This window comes from Coturnix japonica, chromosome 2, assembly GCF_001577835.2.
Source record: "Coturnix japonica isolate 7356 chromosome 2, Coturnix japonica 2.1, whole genome shotgun sequence".
NCBI lineage: Eukaryota > Metazoa > Chordata > Aves > Galliformes > Phasianidae > Coturnix > Coturnix japonica.
This window is the reverse complement of record NC_029517.1, coordinates 124,566,929-124,593,199: the sequence shown is the minus strand read 5'-3', so window position 1 is coordinate 124,593,199 and position 26,271 is coordinate 124,566,929. Positions and strand designations below refer to the sequence as shown.

The 26,271-nt window shown below is 41.3% G+C and overlaps 1 protein-coding gene across 2 annotated transcripts in view; it reads right to left on the bottom strand.

Annotated features, from left to right (window-relative positions):
- FER1L6 (fer-1 like family member 6) overlaps window positions 1–24,466 on the bottom strand; it is a 74,194-nt gene extending 49,728 nt beyond the window's left edge. Inside the window, exons 1-6 of one of the 2 annotated variants that reach the window (XM_015856288.2) lie at window positions 24,148–24,466; window positions 6,713–6,795; window positions 3,384–3,510; window positions 2,356–2,410; window positions 2,148–2,279; window positions 1,751–1,813 (exon numbers count right to left, since the gene is read on the bottom strand). In XM_015856288.2, coding sequence (XP_015711774.1) covers window positions 1,751–1,813; window positions 2,148–2,279; window positions 2,356–2,410; window positions 3,384–3,510; window positions 6,713–6,795; window positions 24,148–24,167 — 480 coding nt within the window. In that variant the 5' untranslated portion in view covers window positions 24,168–24,466. Of the gene's footprint in view, window positions 1–1,750; window positions 1,814–2,147; window positions 2,280–2,355; window positions 2,411–3,383; window positions 3,511–6,712; window positions 6,796–13,996; window positions 14,138–24,147 lie in introns of those variants that run through there. The other variant, XM_015856287.2, reaches the window with a different exon arrangement.
- Between the last annotated feature and the right edge of the window lie 1,805 nt (window positions 24,467–26,271).

Sequence of the window (26,271 nt, the reverse complement as noted above, 5' to 3'; positions counted from 1 at the left end):
AGCTGCTCCATAACATTACTACAGGGTTTCTGGAATGTACTGGGAAATATAAAAGGAGAAAAGTATTTGTTCACTGGTAGGTGCTAGGAAATGGAAAATCTCATTTTCTTCTCAAATTCAGAGCATGAATGCAGCCAAAATCCTGAACACGTGCACTTATATTTTTTGCTTTCCTTGAGCTTCCAGGTGCAGACGAATTTGTTTTCACAGATTATGTGGATTCAGTACTTGGCTGATTGCTGATAATGGCAGCTACTAATCTTTGTTTTTCCTTAAGTCATATATTCATGCTAAGAAAGTGAAGGTGTTGTAGTAAGCTTTCCATCCCCCAAAGGTTTCCTTCTCTCACAACATACATTTCCTTTCTTATTTATTTCCATCCCAACGTGTTGCATTCTCTAAAACTGTGCTGAAAAGTAATGACTTTCTGATTTCAGTAGCATCAGTGAGCATCGTACTAGGTTAATATTTTCTTTTTAAACTGTCATTCTTATCTAGGAGACCCTCTTTAATTTCACCTTCACCTGGTTTATATTAAAATGTTCTCTGAGCCCGATGAAGCAATGCAGATTGACACCGGTTAATGCTGGCACATTCCCCCACACACCAACACATTCAGAAAGCTGGCACACTCCTGTCCACCACTGGATATATGGAAAAGTTATATAAAGAACAGCAGTTCCAGAAGACTGACTGTACTTTGGAGAAGAATTACTATACATCCCCAAAATGCAGTAGTTCACAATATTTGGTGTGTCAGTACTATCCCTAAATGCTGCCACATCAGAAGAACTCATGGATGCCATATGCTGTGGTGTAATCCTAACAGTATCTGATCACAAGCAGGAGAGAGGACAATGTCAGCCTGTAATAAACTCTGTCCTTGGGGATACATGAAGGTCAGATTTGCAGATTTCCTGCATAGGTTTTATGTATTTAAGCTGTGCATGTGATAAAGTGGAAACGAGCTTAGGATTCTGTCTGTCAATTTACTACTGGCAGTGGGAATCCAGATGTACAGCTTGTAATTTTTAAATGAATATTTTTGATTTTTGTAGCTGGGAAAAGTCGTTTCATAATCAGCTCTGCAAAGCAGGCACATTCTCAACACCTCTAGTTAGTTTTGCTCATGTACTTTCCTGTAGCTCCTGAACATAGCCTGACTTTGTCAGTCACAGCTAACACAGCATTTCCTGGGGTACTTTTTGAAATGAACAAGGCACTTTAGGAGAATCAGTGATCTTCCCTAGGACAACAACTCACTGTTCATTTCTCTGGTCAAGTGCTAGGACTTCTGGCAGTAGAAGTGGGGGGGAAAAAAACACATATGAATGGTTCTGGATGCTTTCCTGCTCAACTCAATGTAGTCAAGCTGCTTTTAGCAGGGGGTTGGATTTGATCTCCTTTCCAACCTCTGTGATTCTACAATTCTATGATTCTATGATCTTGTTTTGTTTCTAAGGTGAAGTTTATCCTTCTGTCTCAGAGTGCCAAGCCAGCAATGTGTGTCCCTGAAAATGTACACCTCATCTTCCTGTATGTTTCGCTTTGCATTCCTTCAAATCATCGCCAGCTGCCTTCCTTCCTTTTCCTTTCCATTCTCCTTTCCTCTTCTAACACTTCATGTTGCTTTCATAGCACCCTGGGTACTAAACATTATTTCTCTTTTTAATTGCACTAGGAAAACCATTCAGAGCCAAAATGACACAGATACTATTACTTACTGTACTGGGCTTTCCTAGGTACTTACAGAGATGTTGATTATTTTGTCAAACAGAAACACCTGTGGTCCAACGAAATCAAACACGAAGTACTGTGGGAGAAGGGGACAGCAGGTCAGAATCATCTTTGTGCTGGTAGCAGCACTGTCAGCATTATAGATTAGATTTTTTGGATACCCCACAGAGCCTTGGTAAAAATCTGGTAGCTAGAGAGGCGGTGTTGAGCATGGCAAAGCCCTTTTGCTGTTCCCAAGCCCTTTCCTTGTTCCCAGGACAAAATGGAAAGCCCAGACCCCTTTGCTACTGAACAGACATCCCTGCTCAGATATGCAGATGCTACCAATTTGTCCATTCCAGTTCAGTCCACCAAGTGGAGACGTCTCAGAGCCACTGAAGAAAATGTCTTCCCCAAAAGAAAGCACCAACCTCATTGTAGAAGGGAGCATTTGTGCCTTCTTTCACTGTTGTTTGCTTCTTCTCATCACCAATCTCAATGATCACTATGGGGTCAATGTTCTCACCCACCAGCTGCCTGGCCTCAGTGATGGTGATGGCAATCTGTGTGGGACAAGGACAACTCATATAATTCCCAGCTCATGTCAAAGGTATGTAAAGGCTGTCACCCCCTACTCACCTGGTAGTTCTGGGTTTTCATCTCCTCTTCATGAATTCTGGGCACCAACTTTGCCCTGTATCAACCACAAAATAGTTCATTAAGCATCTCTAGGCTAGACCTACTACTCAGACATATGTTGCAAAAGGTTTTTGTCACTAAGCTGTCATTGTTTTTGGCAGGTAGTATTATTAGGCTTGATTTCACCAGTCATTCAAGCACCATCAGAGGGACATGCATGGCTATAAGGGCTCAGGTCTGTGATCACATGGCAGCTGAATCATGAACTGAACCACTGCAGCTGTCCATGGGAAAGGGCCATGCACATGGAAAACAAAATTGCCCCCTCCTTTCCTGTAGGAAGCTAGGTATAAGCACTGCTTTGCTTGTGCCTCTCATTAGCACATGCAAGGTACAACTCGAGCTTCCATGCAGAACAGTGACAACCGGTCTTTTACATTTTCCTATTGCTTTTCCTAAGACATGGAAATAGGATGGCACATTTGTTATCTAGCTCAAGTGGCAGAATTCAATATAACCACTTCTTGAATACTATAAAATTTCATACCTGGATTTATACGACATCCCACTTAGATCTTTCTGGCTTTCATGCATTTGGTAATAGGGAAATGCTTTGCATCTGCACAGCCCAGAACAGCTACCTGCCATTCACGCCAGTGATCTCATACATTGATCCCATCAAACTTGACTCCTTTCCTCTCCCACTTGAAAAACAACTACATAAAACACCTGACTATAGAGATTGCTGGCCAATTTGGCTCATTTTCATTAGCAGCAGAGTTCAGGCTCTCCAGCATCCATCTCCAGCATTTCAATCTTTTCCTGCACTAGATAGCATCTGGTGACAATCTGTCTTGAGCTGATAATATTTTGCTGACAAGCACATCCAGTCTGTCATGTGGAAGGAGTGAAGGGATCATTGCTGTCAGTTAATGGATTTTCTGTCAACAGATGTATTTTCCTATGCCAATACCATTCCTGAGAAAGATGGAAAAGGTGTTTTGAGGGACGTAAAAAAGGCCAAGAACCTTTTCCTCTGTGGGCTTAAGGATCCAAAAGAACTGGAGAATGCATTGCTGTTCATTAGGTCTTCCTCTCCCTCTTCTTGTTTTCCAAGAGTGTCATGGTGAAGATTTTCACTTTCATCACGATCACCTGGTGAGTAAAAACAATCAAGAAAATAAACCCCATCTCTGATTTCTGCCAAAAAAAAAGCTAACTTGGAGCAGAGCAGTGAATTTATCAGTATGAGGTGCATGTTTTATTTATTTGGGTATCACAGGGATCACAATGAGGATTTGTACTGAGCAACACTGATTACAGCAACTGGTTCTCTTCTGTTGTAAAAAAATTATACTACATATAAACTGAGGGTGCAGCTCTTCTTGTCACACCTTGTGCATTCACAACAGGCAGATGCACCAATGGCACCTGACTGCCTCATCTCTCATCTGCTAGAAAGATAGTGGGACAGATAATCACCATTACTTGCCTGTATTTGCAGCAGTGAATCTGTCATTCAGTCCAACACCCTCCATTTCCCTCTAAGTTATCAAATTTGAGCCTAGTTTTGAAATCATTCTTCACCTTTTTTTGCTGTGTAGATGATGAATGGTAGATCAAGGTCAGAAAAAGAGAGTTGAACATGATTCATTGGTTCTTTTGTAGACAGCTCTGCTCAAATGAGACAAATTGCTTACAGAAGTGCCTATTTTTCTTCCTCACGCTCTTGAGTCCCATACCTACATTTGAAGCCCATACCTACATTTGTACAGTGCAGCCTTTCCCACACTGCTCTGCTTAGTCCTCCTGGCCCAACAGAAGTTCTGCCAGCATCTTTGCTCCTTGCTGAATGGGTTTGTGTTCATCACCTGCCTTGGGAGGGGACCTATACATTTTAGGTGAAATTTTAGATACCGATTGCCTGTCATTGGTTCTAATATACACATATAAGCGAGAAATGTTCAGTGACGCTGGACTTCAATTATTCCTTGTCTAGAAGCTGCCAAATGGTGCCCACAAAAGTCAAACTGACTTGCTCATTAATACTTAAAGGCTTAGACAACCTTGTGGAGACATCCTTGCATCCAGTGAAAGGAAATACATCCAAATGCATCTTCTGCAAGTGTTCTGTGGCACTGTATCCCAACTATAAAATTATATAGGGATTGCCCAAAGAAGCTGTGGATACTCCATCCCTGGAGGCATTTGAGGCCAGGTTGTATGAAGCCCTGGGCAGCCTGATCTGGGGGGTGGCAGTGGGTTGGAATTGGATGATTTCTGAGGTACTTTCCAACTGAATCTGTGATTCTGTGATTCTGTGATTCTGAAGCAATTATTTGATTCTATAAAGGGTCTTAATAGCGCTTCCACATCCCTTTGCAAAGGCATGGTGATTTGAGTAGTACTTAGAAACTGCTGATGGTAGCAAAGGACCATCCACTGTACAGTAAAACCCACTTGAATTTCTAATTAGAGCATTTATCAGAGCACAAGCCCCTGCTCCCAGCAAACCAACAGACAGGTACAGAGACAGGACTTTTGCTTGTGCTGGAAGGTGATCAGACATGAGCCAGCTCCAGCCTGAGTGCCCTAGTGCCCTGTTATGCAGCTCTGTGCTTGAGCTGACATTCCCAGACTCTTGATGGAGCAATCTCATGTACTATGTATGTTCTCTGCCTGCCCTCATGGCTCTTGTTCATTCTACCCGGAACAGAGAGAGTAAGTTGTCTCTGTATCCATGTAAACATGACTTGATGTACAGCCCTTGCGTGAAAGGTGTCTGTCTACAGTTTTGCATCTGGAGTACCAAGTCCCCTTGACTACTCCCCAAATCCTATTTACTCTAGAGCATGCTGTTTGATTAGGGGCTTGTAGTACTTTGTGTTCTTTGCTTTGTAGGCTAAAGCAGAAAATATTCCCCTCCACCCCACAGCTGGGAACAGGCATGTGTCACTGTGACGTCCTGCCTGGGCCACTCTCTGCAAGGTCCATGTTTCAGTTGAGATGTAAGCTCTTCACAACACTTCTTTTACTTTATGGTTCCATTCTCTTGACATTTTAGTATCTGAATCAATACCCTTTTTTACTCAGTAACTATACATATGTTGCACGTAACTGATCAGCAAATGGTTTAAGGAATCACCACACTAGGTGATTCCTAAGGCCAAATCTCCATTTAACATACGAGAGAGATGATAATATCTGCATCTTTGCTAGTTCCAACTCTTCCACAAAACAGTAATGATATATATGAAGAAGCAGCATAAGGACCCCAATCCATCCAAGGTCTCAAAGACAAAATTATTTGAAATAAGCAGTTACACAGACACAAATGCTTACATGGTAAACTAAAGCAAGTTACCATGTAGTTTATCTGGTAGAGCACATCATATTTGATAGAGCATAAGGTAAATAAACTCTAACATCACTGTCATTACTAAGAAGTTTAATGGTGTTTGGTTTCTCTTATCCAGAAGCAGAGTTTTGTTGCTGTAAGGATCAGAAGAGAATATTTTTGTTTAAAGTAGTGCCCTTTAGCTAAATAGTGTTTATGACACAAAGCAACTGTTCCTGTTTCTGCCCAACAGTGAGTCAAGACACACATGGCTGGTTTATGGCAGCACGATAATTCACAGGCTACACTAAACACTAAGTAGTCCACGTTTTAAACGTCATTAAATCTGAGGTATGAAACTGTAACATAACACCACAGAAAGCAAAGAATTTGTTGTGGCTGAAATGTGAGTTTTCTTGGAGGTGAAGGGGAAGACTACAGGGAGAGGAGAAAATGACAGTGGTAGGAATGCTGGAGAGCATCTCCTAAGTTTGGAAAACAGTGATGTGCTAAAGGGTAAGAAATAAAAGACTCTGCATGTATTATGGACACAGTTAGATCTGCTAAAGATCTAGTAAAGTAAAAACAGAGGAAGGAAGCAAATGAAAACCACTCCACCATATACTTAAGAGGAAAATCATTTTATCTATCCAGCCTATCCAGTCACCATTCTGCAGGTGCCTAGAAGAAGCAGATCTTCAGGAAGAATTGTGGAATGATGTTTCCACCTCTAAAACAGAAAAAAAACTGTTTAAATCCTGCCATCTGCCTATTTTTGTTTTTTTCTATCAGATATAGTAGTTCGAACTTGCAGGATCCGAAGGTGGATTTAACAAAATACTGAATGCAAAAAGAGTAATCTCTCTGTTTACCTAAGAGTGATAAAGAATTTACTGCCCATTTTATCAACACCAAGGCAGCAACTGTAAAACACAATCCAAATGAGTTCACATGAAATGAGATATAACACGACCCCCAACCTGCTCTCGCCAGTTGCAGTATTGATTTATGAGGCCTTACCCAGCGCATCTTTGTTTGCAATAGTCAGCCCCTTCTCGCCTTTTTTCTTCTTCTTCAGTTTCATGCCACCAAACAGCCCCTTTCTGAAAAATTAAAGAAAAGCAATCATTGTAACAGCTTCCAGCCTTTTTCCATGCTGGACTCTGATTTAATTCAAAGACCTGCTGAGAGGGCATTTTGATTTCCAAGCAATGTCATTATATTCTGATTTGCCTTTTATTGAAAGCAAACAAGAGAACGCTCCAGTTTCATGCTTCATCTAACTTAGTTTATTTTTAAAATTTGGCAGGATATGGGCAAGCATGCTGGCAGAGAGCCGGAGCTTCTTTTCAAACCAAGACAGCAGGAAGAGGCAAAGAAAGGAAGTTCAAGTTTCCAGTTCTACTGACCTGCCCACACATAATCTTCACTCATGTGGCAACACTAGAAACAAAAATGTCCTACAGATCTTAGGTTCCAGTTGAAAAGCAGTTTTCCAGTAAATTAAGATAAACATAAAAGCATTTGTTTAAACCTCCTTAGTGTGGATGTGCACAGCACGGGTGGCATATTCACAACAGCTTTTGCCTTTTATTTAATTAGTTCTCATTCCCCCCAGCATCAAAGCTACAAGAAGAGTTGGACAAGAGCTCCTCCTCAAGCTGTTTTTTGGGGACAGTTCAGCCTTGCACCAACCCCAGCTACCACTGCATGTGGCTTTTCTGCCTCCCACTCCTCTCCATACAGAATTAGGGAACTGACACAGCTTAAAACTAAGCTTTAGACAGATCATTTCTACAATATTGGTTACAGTGGCTTTGCCTTCATTAAGGACCTCTTATTTCTTGCATTCATTCTATTTTACCTATTTTATCATTTATTATGATTCCATGATTCTTATTCCATCCATAGTCCATTCCAAGGAATCCTTGGTGGTCAGATACATAATCCCATTGAATCCCCTTTGTCTGCACTGATCCAGGAGCACTGGCTGTGCTACAGGGCATTGAGGCTGTTCTGTCATCTTGCAGGCAAAGAATAAAGAATGACTACAAGACTATTAAATTTAACAACCCCTATTTCCAACCTGACCTACTGCTCCAACTTCTGATTCTCCATACCCTAGAACCAAGGTAGGCATTCACATACTGCAGAGAAAAGACAAGGGGGGAAGATCATAGTTTCACAGAATGGCTTGGGTTGGAAGGGACTTGAAAGATCATGTACTTCCAACCCCCCAGATCATCAGGCTCTAACAGAAGATGGGACTTCTCCCCACTGTCCTTGAGGAGAGATTAGCACAAAATCTGTCCTCAGCAACATGGAAGACAAACACTATTTTTGCGCTAAAACTGTGCCCAGATTTCTCCTTTTAACCCAAACTTTCAAGCAGTGAGTTGGACATAGTTGCTGTTCTGCATTTGGTTCCCTGAGAGACTGAAGTGAGGAAATTTAACACAGCTGTCCTAACACTTTGGGAAAAGACTGGTTGTTTTTTATTGATCTTGTGGTTTTCTTATCTTTTCTTCCTTTAAGGAAGAGGGTACTTGTAAGCTGCATGATTCAGTGTTTGAGAGGACGCTGGGGAGCAGCAATCAAACCTCTGAGCACTGGAGTGTATCGTTTCATTTTTCTGGTTTTTTAGAGGTTTAAACTAGTGTTTAATAATGACCCTTACAGTCTGCATGCATCACCTCCTGATGCCAATTAAGGTTTGGCAAAACAGTTACAGCGATATAGGAGCCATACACAAGAGTTCCTCTTTAATGATAAACTGAACAGTGCTTGGGATAGGAGTGGGAATAATGGACGCTGCACTTCGTGAGCCTGAACTAAGACCAAAAATAAGATGGGGAGAGTGGGGGGTGGGGAGAGAAGGGAGAAAAATAATAGAACCAGAACAGATTTGTGAAGCTATTTTCATTAGATAAACTCCATAGACAGATTTAAATTAATCATACCACTCTAACATATAATCAGAAATCCAGAGTCATTGCAAATGATTCACTTGGCTTTACTTCATGGTGAAAATGTAAATCACACTGTTGCAGATCTCCTCTGCCCACTCTCAGCTCTGCTCGGTTTTCATATTCTATGTACTTAGAGTGAAATAAATGGTTCTGTTTGCAGGCATTGTGAAAAGTTTCAAAAAACACATATCAGCACAGCTGAAACATTTCATCTTGAAATGCTGAAATTACATGCTTTTGTACTTTGAAAATATAGTTCTCTACATATCATTTTTAAAGCTGAAGCATTCACTGAAACCCACACGAATTTGTGAGCAGTGGTGGCTATCAACCCACCTAGAATTCCCCCTGTTCTTTATCATTTTCCCAATTACTGGCAACATTAGTTCAAGAAGAGGTCTCCATGGGCATGATTTCATACTAGTTTTTCCAAGGAAACAAATATGCCTCATATTTCAGAGGGAGAAACAATCTATACCGCTCGAGAATTTTCTGCTAGTAACACCAGTGGTGAGAGTGAAAACAAAGCATTTATTACAGTGGCAACATTTTATTTCCCTATCATCAAAGGATTTGTTTGCCTAAATTGCTGCATAAATAAAAACAGGTTTCCTGGGAGAAAGAACAGTCCAGCTTGCTCAGACAAACCAGCACCCACGAACTGGGCAAATCTGATGCCAATTAGTGCTCAAACACCTTAAGTCACCTGCAAATTCTACTTGCATTTAATTGTGAAGAAAAAGCTACAGCAAACCAGAATGGGGAACTGATAATATTTAAAAGCCACACTGAGAAACAGATATCATGGAAAAGTTTCTCCAGTGCTCTGCAGAGGATCTCCTGGCTTCAGTAAGGAACAAATATGGCACTGTGAGAATCTGGTGAGCTGGGAAGGATTGAGGGTGCAGATTACTTGGGGTGCAGAAAAAGTCTTTCATCTGTTTTGGCTTCTGGTGAGGCTGAAGGCTGTGCTGACAGACTGCACTGAAGGCTCAGACCCCATATATTATACAGTGCGTTAAGGCAGAGAAGGATTTTGTTCCTGGAGCCAACAAGATTTAAGATGCAGTAGAACAAATTCATTTCCAAAGAGGAGGTAGGGAAATTAGTTTCTACAGGTTACAGATACGCTTACCTTGGAATTTTCCTATTATAATTACCTTAAAGAGAAGCAATTAGAAATTCGCCATCTCAGCTAATTGAGAGCATTGCTTATTACAAAGAAAATAGAATCTATCAGCCCTGTCTGCATGGGGATCGTGACAAATATGGAGTAAGGATAGCCTTTTTTCTTCTGCATACGTCCAGTGACAACAGGAGTCCTACTTTGACCGCAATTAATTGAAGTTTCCATGGCATAAGTAGTAAGTAAGAGTGGTTCACCAACCGTTCAATAGCATTTGATTATAGCGAGAATGTGTTCCATTTATAAGAGTTCATTTCCCTCTACCACAGGTCCATTGGGGTTCTGACTTCATTATCATACTTCTTTAAAGACTCACAAATTGTATTCCCCTCTCATCAAGATTTACCCATTACAGCTTCCAGCTTTGGAGCTTTTCAGTTTTACAAAAAAACACTTCGATGCCCCTTCTTTTTCATTGAAGCCGTGCTGTAATCACAGAGGCTTCATGATCACATTGTGCACCGCATAATGTTCTCTCAGATATCACATAATTGCTATTTGCAACATAATTTAAGGGAAAGATGGCAGAAAAGAACACTTCAGACTTGTCAGCATAAGAGCACAAGTGACCTTCCCATGCACTCTATTTCCTTTGATTTTTTCTACAATAAACTTAGTATAAAATTATGAAACGTAGTTTCATCTTCCAGTAAAACACTTCCAGAAATCCATGTGCTTAGAACTGACATTGAAGACAATCCCTTCTTCCTGTATGGATGGTCACACATAATCCATTCAGTCTTCACTTCCAGACATGGATAGTAGACTTCATCCCCAAAAGATACTGGAGAGACTCATCTCACCCAAGTCGGGTGATGGCTTCTGACATTCCAAGTGTTTTCACCATCACTGGAGACACCTCCAGGTTACGTGACCCACTCTCCATGGGATGAAGGAAATCACTTTTTTCCTCTGCTGGTCAAGGTCAATTTTTGCAGCCCTCAGCCTTGGAACGGCTTTCCGTAGTGCTGACACATGAACTGTGCTCCCGGTTGGCACAGAGGAACAGAGCCAAGGAGGTGGATGTTGGGAACCCTTGGAAACACTGAGGGCAGGCGCAGAGATAAACCCAATTTTATCTATCTGTAAAGTCTCCAGAGCCTGTCCAGAAGTCCACGCAAGGACACAGTGAATGAGCTGCCAGCACACTCCTAGCAGCAGACAATCCTAGCTGGGACAGCTGCCTTTGTTCCCTTGAGGCCCATTCATTCCTCTCTGGAAGAAGCAGCCTCAGCAAACCTTTCAGCACCAGCAAAACAGCCAGTTCAGAGATGATCAAAGGCTTGTGTGACTCAGATCTGATCTCACTCCAGTGCCTGATCTGAGCGTTAGAAACCAAAGAAAGAACAGCCTTCAGCCTTTTCACAGATCAGCATACAGCTTGTTAGGTAGGTCTGCATCTTTGCATCTTATTGTTTGTGTATTGCCTACTGTTAGCTTCTATATTTTGCAGCTTCTTAAAATTCTGCCTCTTGCAACAAAACTCAGTTCTCCAAATAATTCTGCAGTAGATCAAACAATATTGCATTAGGGGAATAATCATTCCTACACAATTAATCCCTATTTTACTCAAATAATTCTCTAGGTTATAAAAAATATTTTCTCACTCCTTTTTAAATGCAAAAACAAAAGAAAGACTCTTGGCCCATTTTCTCACTTCCAGAATAGGTACAAGTCAAAGGAAATTGAAAGGAAAAGTAAATGACGTCCTCATTTAAGCCACTCATTTCAAAGTTCAAAATATAATTACAGAATAAAGGTGGGCATTCAGATTAAGCAGTCTAATCTATCTAAAACTTTAATGCAGTTTATTATACAACAATTTTTATTAAGCTAGTATCTCATTTCTGATAATAAATTCAGTCTCAGGGAAGAAATGGATTGAATTGCATTTAACTGTCACAGAGAAATTAATAAAATATCATCTATATAATCAGACAAAGCAAGAAACACCTCATTGAGCAGTTAATGGTGTATTCATGTTACGCTTTCTCTTCTCAGGATCATAGAAAGTTAAGCAATGACATTGGCTGTTTGTTTAATTTACCTCTTTTGCCATGGCAGGATTGTATCACACAACATATTGTCAGATACTTTACACTGATACAGTAATGAGACTCTCTTTCTCCCCAGATCAATTATTTCTGTTGCTGTTCTTTCACAGCCCATAGCCCTGGGCTTTTAACTTGCTGTCAGTCCTCCTTATTTCACATCTGACGGGTTCATGGATTTGAAACTGAAAACCTTCAGGTTCTCAAGTCTGTGATTCCACAATCCTACCTGATGAGCTGCTATTTAAAGACGAGTCTTGGTATACACACTGCTATCAGATCCTAAACTCCTTTTATTTTTCCCATCTATCTGATGCTGAGGAATTATATATATTGCCTGAACTATTAATTTATCATTAGCAGTGCAAAAACAAAACTGCAAGGTGACAATTGTGTGGTCCGTGTTAGTTATACACTAAATCTTACACACCATAATAAGCTCTAAATTAGCCATTACTACTCAGGGAAGAAATTGTGCTATCTCTGTCAATAATTCCATATTAAACTTCAGTTTGGTGCACTGCAACAGTCAGAAGGGGAAATCAGCTATTAAGAACCGTAAAAAATGAGCTTAAAATATGATAGAGAGTGTTGCATGCCAGTAAACTATTGTATTTTGGCTACTGCTTGCTGTTTTGAATAGAATCTCTCAAAAATGACTCAAAACTCAGAAATGTTCAGAAAACACAGCAGAGTGGCAATGGCTCCTGGAAGAGTTTATTCATCCAGGAAAAGGGATGACAACCTGTACTTCAAGGCGGTATACTGAGGTAAAAAAGCAAGCAGTGGGGCACTGACCACAGAGGTGGCATTAGGCTCCACAGAGGTGGTCATGGAGTCATCATTGATGGTCTCTGACATGAGCAGCTCAGAGTGCAGCATCAGTCAGGAAAGCAAGTGTCATGCTGGGTATCATCATGATGGACTTCAGGAACAAGTGCCATTTTGACTCTAAAGCATTTGTGATTCCACGTGATATCATAAACAAGGATCTGAATCAGATGGAAGTCATGCTAGATTTGAATTGTGAGGTTCATTACTGCACTCCTGTCAAATAAGCTTCTGCCAGCCCTATACCCAATCAGGTGTAAAGGCTGATAGTGTAAAAATCATGCATTCTTTGAGCACATCTGACCAGGAAAGCAAGATTATCCCAACTAGTGCTGCCTCCAATGACCAATGTGCTCTTGGTTAGGTTCTTGAATCTGCTGTACCATTGTACAACCTAATCACAGATGAAGGGGTGTGTCAAAAAGACTCCCTGACTCTATGCAACTGCTGAGGACAGGATCATTTGCTTATACCAGCCTGACAGACTCATTTGCCAAGTATTTTCTCTCTTTCCCTCTTGGGAAAATGAAACTGATGTGAAGGAGACTTAAAATTTGACCTGGTTGCTCTCATGTACTCATGTGTGTTAATTAAAGTGTATTTCCTTAGACAGTGTTATACCCAGAATATCTGAAAGATGGCCTGGAGGGGGAAGTACTGGGCATATTCAAACACACTCAGGACAAATACAAGTCAGATTTTTGAACTGCACATCACAACTCAGGCCCTCTGTCAGTGCCATTTGCTTGGGCATATAAAGCTCTGGCTCTTGCAAATCCTTCTGCAGGAAAGAAATTACTTTCTACTGACACATTCAGCTTTCTAGTACATGAAAAGAAGCGTGCATCCTGAACAAATGCAAACTAGAGGTCATACTCAGTAGCCTTTCTTATGTCAGTGCACAAGAGATGGGTAGCAGATCTCCTAAACAAACTATATACTTCCAAAATAATGAATGCAGTTGTTACATCCAGGGGCAAGGTGTTCATTCACCTTGCTCCTGCACTGATTAGAGTCCATTCCCCTCACCAAGGGCAGCCTGAGCCATCACCTGCCTGGCTGAGCAAATGTACCCTGACCTCATGCACGTAGAAAGCACAAGACAGTGTGGAATATATGAAGAGAGGCAACAATAATCACTTTTGGCATGAGCAGATAAACATGAAGAAGAGGATTTGTGTATTTTCCTTCTGGAAGAATACTTCAAAAGCAACCAGCTGAATTAAAACCAACCCTTGGAAAAGTTCCCCCAGTGTGTCAGACATACCTGTGAGCCTGAGGTACCACCACTGTGGGCTCCATCCTGCTTTTTTAAACTTCCAACTGTTGCCTCTTAAATTGTGAACAGGCTCTCCAAGCTCATATAAGTATCTAAGACTCATCTACATTGTGCCTGGTCACTCCAGTTGGTAAACACTGAACCGGAACAAAGACTTTTCCTTATGCAAACATTAACTCTTGCTCTGGGGAGATCTGCAGGAGAAGCCAGCAAGCCACACACTGTTCTCCTCCAACAGCTCTGAGCTAGAAGAACGTCAGCCTTTTTGCCTCACCAAGAGACCTTGGAAGGGGCTGGCTTCCAGGCTGAGCTATTGCCCTCTGGAACATTACTCTCGTTTCAACTTTCTATGTATTTATACACTGCTGTAATTAAATAAGAACTTCATTTTTGTACTTATACTTTGCTGTAATTAAATAAGAACTTCATTTTCTCCATTTTCTTACTCTTTCCACCTGTGATTTTCCTGACTTTTTATTTCGGCCCAACATAAAGGGCTCTGGATTGTGTCTCCCTGTTCTTCTCCCCCCACCTCCCCAGTTAATAATACATGCCAATTTTCGTTACTAACCTTAACAAATTACTCACATTTCCTTCCTCCAATCCTGTATATACAACTGCTTCCTTGACACTGCACTTGACCATGTTCCAGTCCTTACAGAGAACAGGTTAAAGATGCAAAAGACCTATTTTGTTCTGCAGTTCCCTAGGAGGAAAAATGCTTCCTAAATTATCTGTCTCACACAATCCTGCATCTCTAAAAAGCACACACAAAATCCTTTTTTTTTCTCCAGTGGAGCAGAAGATGATTTTTTTTAGTTATTATTTTTTATTCTTCCTTCTGAAGATTGGGTTTAGCTTCAGGTTCTCACTCCATATTTTATTGCTGTATTTTTCTTGATTCCTTTTTTTCCCATTCTCTCATATTCTTTCTTTCTGTTTCTACCCCAAACAAGCCAATATAAAAAATACTAATGATAACAGAAACCACCAGCAGCACAGGTCTTAAACTGGGGTGATGATGTTCTCTACCCTGGTTGGCTGCTGTTGCTTTAACTATCTAATTCCCCTAAAGGCTTAGTAACATCTTCAACAACAACAACAACAAAAAGGCAAAACCTGTACTAAATAAGGGTATGAGAGCATGTTTGGTAGCTCATCTAGTCCAGACAGACTTTTCATTGCTCAACTTCCAGCAACATTTCCCTTGCATGGCTGAATTCAGTAATGATTTGGTACCAATACAAGATCATTTCACTTACTTGCAATAGATGTTATCTATTCTTCTTTTTTTTATTTGCAGGGGACCTTAAAATTCATCTAGTTCTATTCCTTGTGCCATGGGCAGGGAAACATTCCACTAGCCCAGGATGTCCAAAGCTCCAACCAGTCTGGCCTTGAACAGCACTGGGAATGGGGCATCTACAGCTTCTCTGGGCAGCCTATGCCAGTGCCTCAACACTAGAGTTTCTTCCTAATGCCTCATCTAAATCTCCCTTCTTTTACAGTAAAACTGTTACCCTTTTCCTACCACAACACTCCCCAAAAATGTCTCCTATTGCTATGCTTCCAGCTGCATCGCCTGCTCATGCTTCCCAAAGTTTACATTTCAAGGCTACTGTGCAACCAAAAGGGCAGAAGCAGACTCCATACACGTCTAGACATGCAATGAAATAAATCTGTGTTTTCAGTGTACCTGTTACAATAGCGAGTTCTCTCCTAGGAGCTACGCTTTTATTATTGATCACTAAAAAATGATGGTTGCTATCCAGAAGGTAAATGCTGAATTATTGGAATCACTCTGTGATGTTTCCTTCCTGCATGATTGCTGTGCAGATAATTCTTCACTCCTCACACTTTGTCTTCACTAGTGAAACTAAAGCATCTTCAGAGCTGTGTCGCGCAGATGTCCTGTCCCAGACACATAGAGTCCTGGCCCCTACCTGTTATATCAAGAGCAGTGAAAAATATCACTAGAATTTACTCTGTGTCCTATCAGTGTCTGCCCGTGTGAAAAAGAGCTGGCACTCTTCAGCTTGGATAAGAGAAGGCTCCAAGGGGACCTCATAGCGGCTTTCCAGTACCTAGGGGGCCTATAGGAAAGCTGGGGAGGGGCTTTTTATACGGGCATCTAGTGACAGGATGAGGGGAAATGGTTTTGACCTGGAAGAGAGTAGATTTAGAGAAGATATCAGGAAGAAATTCTGCATTTGACACATCCAAGAAGTGTTGAGAGGTTAGTGAGACACTGGAACAGGCTGCCCAGTAAGGCTGTGGATGCTCCCTCCCTGGAAGCATTCAAGGCCAGGCTGGATGGGGCTTTGAGCAACCTGGCCTAGAGGGAAGTGTCCCTGCCTATAGCAGGGGGTTGGAGCTAGATGATCTTAATGGTTCCTTCCAACCCAAACCACTCTATGATTCTATGAAAAGTCATTGCACCACGAGGCCCTGATCTGCTCTACATCATGAGGCAAGCTGATTGCCACTACAGTGAGCTACAGAAAACACTGTGAGTTTAAGTCTTTTTTAAAATTTATTTACTGAATGTGAGACTGAACAGAAAACTCCCTTTTATTTACAAAGGAGGTGTTACTCTGAGATGCTTGATAAACCAAGGTGGGGGCTTGGACTGTAAAGAAATAGAAAGCTTACATAAGGGTAGCTTTATAATAGTCAATATGTTAAAAAGAGTGACTCAGCCCCTCTTCTCACAAATAAGCAGCACAATCCTGAGCTAAGTCAGGCTTCCAGATAAAGGGAAGGAGTAAGAAGAAAGTCAAGATGGAAGCGCAGCCTGCTTCTAGCCTTACTCCTGCCACATCCATAAAGTTACATAGCACTGGGTAGTCTGTTCAATCAATGAACGTAAAATATTTGTCACTTGGAAAGAGGATCAGGACTCTACAGCAATGTTTGAGTAGTGTTGTGATCTGAACTGCAGTATTTATAGCAATGGGTTGGTGCATCAAAAGAAAGACTCCCTTGAACAGTGTGGCTGCTTGCAACTACTGGAGGAGCTCAGCAATCAGAAAGCTCTATTTTTAGTTTCTCTAATGAGTACAGAACATTGCCCTCAGCTGCCTTTGAAACTCAGAGGGACCCAGCACCTTTTGCTTTGTCTGACCTGGACAGAGCCACGAGAACCTAAACTTGTACAAAGATGCCAAATGCAGGAAGCTATAAATAGGAGTTGACTCCTTATGTGGCATGGCAAACAGCCAGAACCATAAATCATCTGATGCTATGGAGTCCTCAATGTGCCGGGGGGAAAAAATGTAATTTGAGAGAAAGCAAGACTTTGTTAGAAAAATCAAGGAGTTCAAATAGGCCCCTTGCTCAGCAGGTATAAATTGGCACAGTTATCTCAGCGACTGAGTGGCCTCAAAAATGAGATTGTTGTAATTTTTGAGGAAGGAACTCCAGACAGACATGCAGCTAATGATCCACTTGATAGCAAGTAAAGAGGTTTGATGGAGCCCAGTAGAAAAAGCAGCATTTGACTTTTATAAGTGGTGCTCCAGAGCTGATCGCTGGTGGAGAGAAGTGTAGATATAGAAGCATCTATACAAGACGAGAGCAGGAGCACTGAACCCATGCTTATGTGGGTTCAGTGGATGTGGTGCAATCTTCTTGCACTTACTGTCTTAGTAGTTTTAGTTTTGGGAGGAACATAGTGAAGTGCAGAGGGATGCTCAGGAGAGCTGAGCTGTGATCCCAGCCACACCACACAGCAGGCAGCAGTTACCACATCCCTGCCCCCTGCTTTCCCTCCCACCTACCAGTTTGTGCAGCACTGTGGTCACACTGCACAGTGCAGCTCAGAGCCCTGCTCTCACCATTCAGGCCTGTGTTTTGCAGCTCAACTGCATATCCTACTCTTCCCCTGGGGACTTGTTATTTTACAGTACTCCAAACATACTTAATCTTCAACTTTCCAAAGGCTGTTAGCAAGATTTGTCAGCAAATTACTGTGGAGCTGAAAGGAAGAGGAATAAGAAGTCCCATCTGGGTGGTATTAGCACATTGTATGATGTAAGGTTTGAATGTGGCTGTAGGATCAGCCTCACATTAGAAATCAGTTTCTTGTCAAGTCGGGGACTAAACCACAAGTGATTTAACTCCTCTCCCTCCCTTACCTATGCAGACATTCTGGGTTGTTGAAGGCTGCCTGGAACCTGGATACAAAACATCTGTAGGGCTGCTCTGTTTTGTACCAAACCCTGTTGGTCTCAAAGGCAGAGCCATGATCACTCCCATAACGGGGAACCCTTGCTCTGCTTTCTGCTCAGTACAGTGCCCTGCACACAGCTGTTAGGACACAGTTCGCCCAGAACTGCAACCCACAAACTGCTGGATGCTTCGTCACTCTTCCATGTAGAAGACGGAAGATGTATTCTGGGAACAGCAGTTAAGCAGTGGCATTTGCAAAGATGCTTCTGTTTTGAAGCACTAGAATAGGTGATTCAGAGAAGTGGTGGAGGTCAAGTCCCTGGAGATGCTCAAGGTCAGGCTAGACAGAGCTCTGAGCACCCTGTCTGAGCTGTAGGTGTCCCTGTTCATTGCAGGAGGGTTGGACCAGATGATTCATGATTCCTTCCAACTCAAACTATTCTATGATTCAATGATTTTATGGGCATGTTGGTAGCACTGGAACATCACCATTAGTTTTTCAGAAGGGAAGCATCAATCCCGAATATATTCTTTTTGGCACAAAACCAGAATATTTGCCGTGGGAAGTACTTAGCATCGAACTGATTACATAGATGGAAAGATTCTCTTCCAAGTAGCCATGAAGTTTCAACACTGTTCAGAAACTCCTTAATTCTGCCTTTTGTTCTGTCTTGTGGTGCCAACTTTAGCCCTAGAACAAACAAGTAACAGAGCAGAGGAAAAGCTGCTCCCAGATTGAGATGTTAGTAGCAGGTATTGCTCACATTCTTTGAAACAGGATGAATATGCCACTTCTCTTAAAGTGCTAAGAATTCGTTACATTCTGGCTTGGTGGAATTGTGAAGCACTAGATCTTAACAGCTATTCCAGAATAACCTTTTGTTCTGCACTACTTTAAAATAATCTTCAGTATGGTTATCCTTACAACAGATTTATATTTACTGAAGGTCAGAGAGAGGCTGCTGCCTTCAGCCATGCTAGAGATACCAGGTTTAAATGGAGCACTCTAAGAAAGGACCATACAGTAATTCTGTCCAGGTTCAGACAGCAGTCGCTATGGGTGAGGTGAGATCCACCCTGGATAGCTTGTGCTCTGCTTATCTGTACCTCCTTCCTCCTCTGATTGGGAACTAATCAGAAGAGAGAAAAATCTAATATCATCCTGAGCAATTATCTTTAGAGCATTGCATAAGCCAAAGCAATGTGATCTTCCTAGGGCTCCCTGTAGGCCACGGGGCACCTTGGTCAGTTGCATGAATCCCACTGAAGGTGCTACCCAAGGCAGTAGTGATGATCAGCCCATGTCATGGTGCTTCACGCTAATGATACCAAGCCTCTTTAAACCAGAATGAAAGACAGTTTCCATTGGTATCGCAGCAATTTATCTTCCATTTGCTTGTAAACAGAAAGTTTGCAGACAGTCCACCTTCCGAAAAACTGCCTTTCCATCTCCTGAATCTTCCAGAAAAGAGGATCCAAGGTTTTCCCAGACAAACATCTCCTCTGTTTGCTTCTACCATAGCCAGCACAATGACATCACTCATGGCTGAACTAGATGATCTTAGCATTTTTTCTAACATTAATGATTCTATGATTCATCAGTATCTCTTCTTTATTTCACTGGAGCTAGAAAAAAAAAAAAACCTGTTCAAACAAAGGCTATCTAAGATGACTAAAGCGCTAGTGCCTCAAATAAACATCTTTATGTCTCAATATTTGCTTCCCATCATCATCCCTGAAGGCACCCAGCCTTCACAAGGTGCAACTCAAAGAAGCTTGCACTTCTGGGCTATGAGTCACCTTCATCAGAAACGAGCATGTTTGTTTGAATCAAGCTCATTTGGTTCCTGTGGCATTTCTCTAGGTGTTTAGAAGCAATCAGACTCCAGCAGTTGCCACCAGCATTGTTTATATCAAAGGTGGAAATGGCTGCTCAAAAATAGCTGCCTACGTAGTCTGGTGAAGTGCCTGTCTCAAAATGAATAGATAAATAAATAAAAAGCCAAAAGAAAACAATAAAAACTGTGGAATTAAGCTCTTTGAAAAGGATCAGGTGTGCAGCTCTTATGTGTCAGCTGCCCAAAGGGATATCTCTCACCACATGGCATCATGCTCAGCAATAAATGCTGGGGTAAAGGAGGAAGGGGAGATGCTCATAGTTGACTTGGTGCTTGTCTTCCCAAGAAATGGTTACACATGATTAACCCTGCACTTCTGGAAGTGCCTTAACATCTGCCTGCCAGTGGGAAGCAGCAAATGAACTCCTTGTTTTGCTCTGCTTGCACACATGACACCCATCTTGTACTTTTCTGATTCTCTCCCTAGTCCCGCCTGGAAAGAGTAAGTGAGTACCCATGTAGTGCTGAACTGCTTGGTGGGTTGGGCCACTACATGGCATTATGTGAACTGTTCTCAGGAGGGATTCCCCCACCCCCACCCCCAGCAGTAATAATGCAAGAAGCTTGGATCCTATGTAATACCTGCAATTAAACAGGGTGAATAGTCCCACTCAGCTTCCTTGAATCTTTCTGCTGCTGTGTTATTTCAGGATGCATTCCCTCTTATTTGTTTTAAATGTACTCCACTGTAACAGAGCAGAAATATCTATCTGATAATAACTAGCAGATTTTCTTCTGAGGATTTCAGAGGACTTTGCAAGGGCAAGCATAAATTCATTTATAAAGACAGCAAGATCAAGGAACTGAAAAATTAATGCTCCTACAGAGGTTAGACTGTAAGTTATAGCTATAGTTCCTATCTGCTGGCCCAAAAGGCAGGCTTATCTGGGGCATAGTTAAAGCATGTTAACAAAAAACAGTGAGATGTGAAAGCTAATTTTGTCTTTAGAAAGGATTACTGATTTTTGTCACAATTGATGCATTATAGCAAGTCTCTCTTTTATCTCCTTTAATATTCTGCCACTGACAAATCCCCAGTACAAACAACCATCTGCTGGAGTGATGGGAGAGGCAAAGAGACAACACAACAGTGTTTTTGGAGCTGAGGCCATTCTCCAACATCTCTGCCCCTCAGGAAGCTGCCATACACAGCAGAAATTTTGACCCCTTTGCCTTCAGCAGGGACAGGCCAGAGCTCTGTACCTTTTCACAAAATTATAGAATCATCCAGCTGGAACAACCACTGAGATCATCTAGTTCCTGGGCACCTTGTTCCAATGCCTCATCACTCTTTCTGAGAAGAAAAGATCCAACGTTAACCTCCCCTGGGGCAACCTGAGGCCATCATCTCTCCTTCTATCACTGCTACCTGGGAGAAAAGGGAGACCCCAACCTCGCTATAACCTCCTTTCAAGGAGCTGTAAAGAAGGGTCATTTTCAGAATGATCCATCTGTTTCCACCCTGTTATAGAAGGGCAACATTTCTGATGTTGCTGGCTGAAACAGTTTACCTGCAATCCATTGGTATCATATAAGTGCTTGGAAAAGCCTTGAGCTACAGCTGCAAGAGATACAGCTGATGAGAACAGGGTTCAGACACAAATGAGTTTGTGTGAGAACAGACCATTAACTGCAGGAAACACCAAGAAACTTAGCTTAACCTAAATGTCTGCTATTGTAGGCAAAATTCAATCAAATTTCCTCCTATTTTCTAAGAGTATACAAGTACAGAATTTCAGCCAGAGGCAGAGTGTGTGTATTCAAGCTCAGGCTGCATGTGCCAATTGGATAAAAGGATGTTTTGATTGCTTTTTTCAAGCTTTTTCACGGCTCCCGTCCGCATAACCAGAAACATCAATTTTTAAGATACACACTGTAACCAGAAAGATTGTATAGTTTAGAAACTGTAATAACATGCCCAAAAAAATCCACCTCATGCTGGAGTCAGCCTACAACAATGAGAATCAGAGCCCTAAGGTGCTAAAATCCTCATCCGAATCCTGATAAATAAACCAACACATCTTAGTCCCAGCAGGTTTTCATTTCATGCCACACACGAAGATTAGATTGCGCTGTTAATGTACAGGTTGACAGAACAAAATCTTCCCTGGTTATACTTGCATTCCTCATCCTCAGTGTCTGTGCAGATGATAATCCATACTGTACAGACTATGGGGTGGCAAAGAGATAAATTCAAGTGGAAATTAATGTGCTTTTCTTTCCATTGTCAAAGGATTTGGGGTCCCGTTTATAACAGCTGTGCATTAAAAATACTACTACTAATAATAATAATAAAATTGGTCATTTGCATCTTCATAATTTGCAATGTTTATTCTCAGTGGACCAATTTCTGCTGTGAGGTGTGTGGGTGTAATCCCTCAACCAATTACTTATTTCTCTAGAGCTGTCCCAGAACTGTATTTGCAATAAAATCAGGATCAATATATAGAATGTCAGCTCTAATATTACCCACATTTTCTTACCATCCATCAAAACTGGGATCACTTCCATAGTTCCAAAAGCAGTGCACAAACTGAATGAAATGGCAAATACTACAGTATCCTCAAACTGAAAATCTTGTTATGTCAGACAGAGCACTGTAAGAAATGAACATCTTGTCTTGCAGCAAATAAGCAACTGATATTAATTCTTTTTATTGTATTTACTTCATTGTGCTATTTCACATTTTCCTGTGAACTGTTCAAATCCTCAAGTGTGTTGGCACCACATCCACTGAAATGAAGTATATTGACTCCTTGAAAAACAATCTATTATCCATTATAAATTGTTTAGAGCCAGCTTGAAAAAGTCTGATCCTGGACATTTTCTGGTGCACAGCCTAAAGCAACACCCCAGGCATCCAATGAAGAACAAATCTGTTTCATCAGAAGGAATAAAAAAGTTGACACAAATGTTATCGGAGCTAATGCTAGAATTGTTTTATGTATGTTTTCTTGGTCTGTTTCAATGAAGGAAGCCAGCAAGTGAGATAAAACATGTTTTTCGCTTCAAACTCATAATCTTGTGTGGTTGTCCCAAAGCTTATGGTAGGCACAAATTCAGATTTGTCAATAAGCAAAATTTATTTAACATGAATCATTCATTTACAGTACTAAGTTCTCAGGCAATATCTCCAAGCTCTTTGGGCAAGCTTTGATCTCAGTTCCACATCCCTGAGTCCATTGTGACTCTACAAAATCCATGACTGTTCTCCATTCAGTCTGCTACAGCAAGGGCACAAATTTGTTCGCTAGTGTTATATTCAGCTCTGTTGCAAAAGAATGTAGAAACAAGAAAATACTTTGACACCCAGAGGTACAAACACTCATGTATTTCCCTCTTCTCTTTCAGAAAAAAAAGCCAGTATTCTTTCCTTGGGACAAATAAGCACTTCACAGTTTAGGCAACCGGATTGGATTCAGGAAACCAAGATTATTAACCAAAAGCTGACCTAAGTACTGAAAGATTTAGGTGTCAAATTTTGCACTCAGATGCATCCTACTGAAATCAAAGAAGTTTTCAGTGGGTAAAATCAAGTATGCACACACCTAGGAAACATGGCCCACTGCTTTTATGTATTATTTACTTGTTCAAGACAGAATTACAAAACTGCAGGGAGAGATATCAGTCATATCAGACCAATTGATGTGGCTACAGAGAGTTCTCTTGCACATTCAAGCCCCAAACCAGAGTACTCCAAATAAATTGTGTTCTTTAACTGGCACTGCAGAGCTGATACACATCAACTGTGAGCCAGGGTGATCCCAAAGATGCCATGCTTCCAAAACACAGTAAACAGGGAAAACAAAACAAAACAGAAAACTAAAGACACAGTAAAATAGGCTTACAAGAGGTGTTTACCTCCTCCCGCTTTCAATTTAGTGAAATTAATGCTCTTTCCTTAAAGATAAGCTGTAACAGTTCAAAACTTGTTCACATAAATGAAGCACTCACACAAGCTGCAGATGAGAATTATGAGTATTTAAGCATTTCTGAGCATCATTTTGTCTCCCTCTAGGATGTTTTGCATTTTCACTGTCAATGATAATGAAAAAATAGAAGACACATCACCTGGGCTTTTTTCCCTCCATCTCCTTTGCTTTTCTGTTGTCCAGTGCCAAGCCGGCCTTCAGCAGCTCATCCAGTGTATGCAAGACACCACTCTTCTTCTCTTGGCTACCATAGGGATTCTGCCAGCATTTATGATTAACTCACCCAGATATCCGCAATACTTGGGCGAGGCTGTTTAAACAATTCTATTCACGACTCTCTTCTTATGCTAGATAAGGCTTTCCAAAGTGCTGGGATGTGCAAATGTAGTTAACTGCTTAGCGAATCATTTCAAAACTTGGTGGTTTTGTTTCATGGAGCTTCTTTACAGGGACATTTTTCCTCCTCCTGCCACGAGAAGGTTCTCCCTGCCACCACGGCCGGGCAGGACGAGCTCATATTACAGATGACATTTTAGCTCATAAAACAGCTCCAGAAATGCAACAGTCTGATGCTCTGGAGTGTTACCATGCCAAAACAGTATGCATTTCCATTTGCAGATTTTTAGGTAGTTCAAGTGTTTGCTGAACTGATAAACTTTCTGCTCCTCCACAAGCATATACTGTCTCCATCCTTGCCAGAACAGATTACTCTCCCCAGTGTGTCTATACCTCAGTGAAAGCAATGGAAGTTTGGCTAGGGTGTTAGAGACTGGTGAAATGGATAGGCACAAGAAAAAGATCAAGAGGCCAATTCCCTAGGGGTTCAGAGTCATTACCCCCTATAAGTCCTGGATGTATTAAAAACAAATTTAATGATGAAGACAATTAAGTGTTAGCACAAGCTGCTCAGTGAGATTGCACAGTCTCTGTCCTTGAAGGTTTTCAAAGCCTAGTCAAAGTCCTGAGCAACCTGGTCTGAGCTCATGGCCACCCTTACTCTAAGCAGGAAGACTAGACTTGAGATCACCTGAGGTCCTTTCCTAACTCAGTTCTCCTGTGATACTATACTATGATCCTATATTCTGATACTGGTTATGGTGTATGCAGGTGTATCAGGATTCATAGCTTGGGTTCAGAATGAAATCTACTCCCTGTAGTGATGTTGATGTTATTGTGAATACACCAGTCATATATCTTTTCAGTACTACATGTTATTCATCTGCAATGTGGAGATGTATGTAGTTCCTTATTTCACTATGGCATTTGCAAGCATAATATAAAATCTGCAGATGATTCATACAGAAAACAATGTTCTACATTGTCACAGAAATGGAACAAATACAGCATTTCCATTAGGCCCTGGAGAAATCTGAATGGAAACTTTGGAACAAAGTACGGTCATATTTTAGGCAATGCCTTGGTCAGCCTAATGAAGCCAATTGAACATCATTTTGCTGACCAAATACAGAGGGCGTAACTAGCTGATCCTTTTATCTCTCACATTAGAAATACACACATGCTTCACTACACTGCAAAGTTCTGTGAAAGTAAATCCATTTCACATATCAAAAAATGCCATTCGTACAACAGTGTAAACAAATGAGCACAGTTAATACAGTTAGCACTCAGACACTCAGCAGCATGTTGCCTGTTAAGTCACTTTACTGCTCAGTGCAGTAACTTTGCAACTAATATCCTGGTAAGCGGAATGACTTACATCATCGTGAATGTTAATTTGGGTCTTTCCAAACAGAAAGTGGTCTCTACACTGGCTATAAAGGTTATCAGAAAGACACAGTAAAGGATATCAACATTTAATGTGGGATTTTTTAAGCTGCATGGCTGTTTTAGCTCATGACCAGCCATGATGTTCTGTGTGCTTAAGAAAGCATAGAGGGACATATTCATACGATCTAGTCCAGATATTTTTCATTTGTGACATTTCACACTGAAGTCAACAGCCCACTGACTGGGTGAAGGCATGGTAGATGAAGAAGGTTCTAGGTATGTCCAAGTAGGTGTTCTCCAATTAAACGGCTGGTGACAGGAGAGGATCCAGGTTCAGAAATAAGAGTTCAAAGAGAGCAACTAGAATCACAGAACTATAGAACAGTCCATTCTTTGGACTCTACTAGTTTTACTCCTCTTATATTGTGGCACCTAAACCTGCATCCAGTGCTCCAAGTGAAGCTATAGCAGAGCAAGCAGAGCAGAATAGGACAGTCCCTTCCCTTGACTGGAGCCTGCCTCAAGAGGGGCAGCC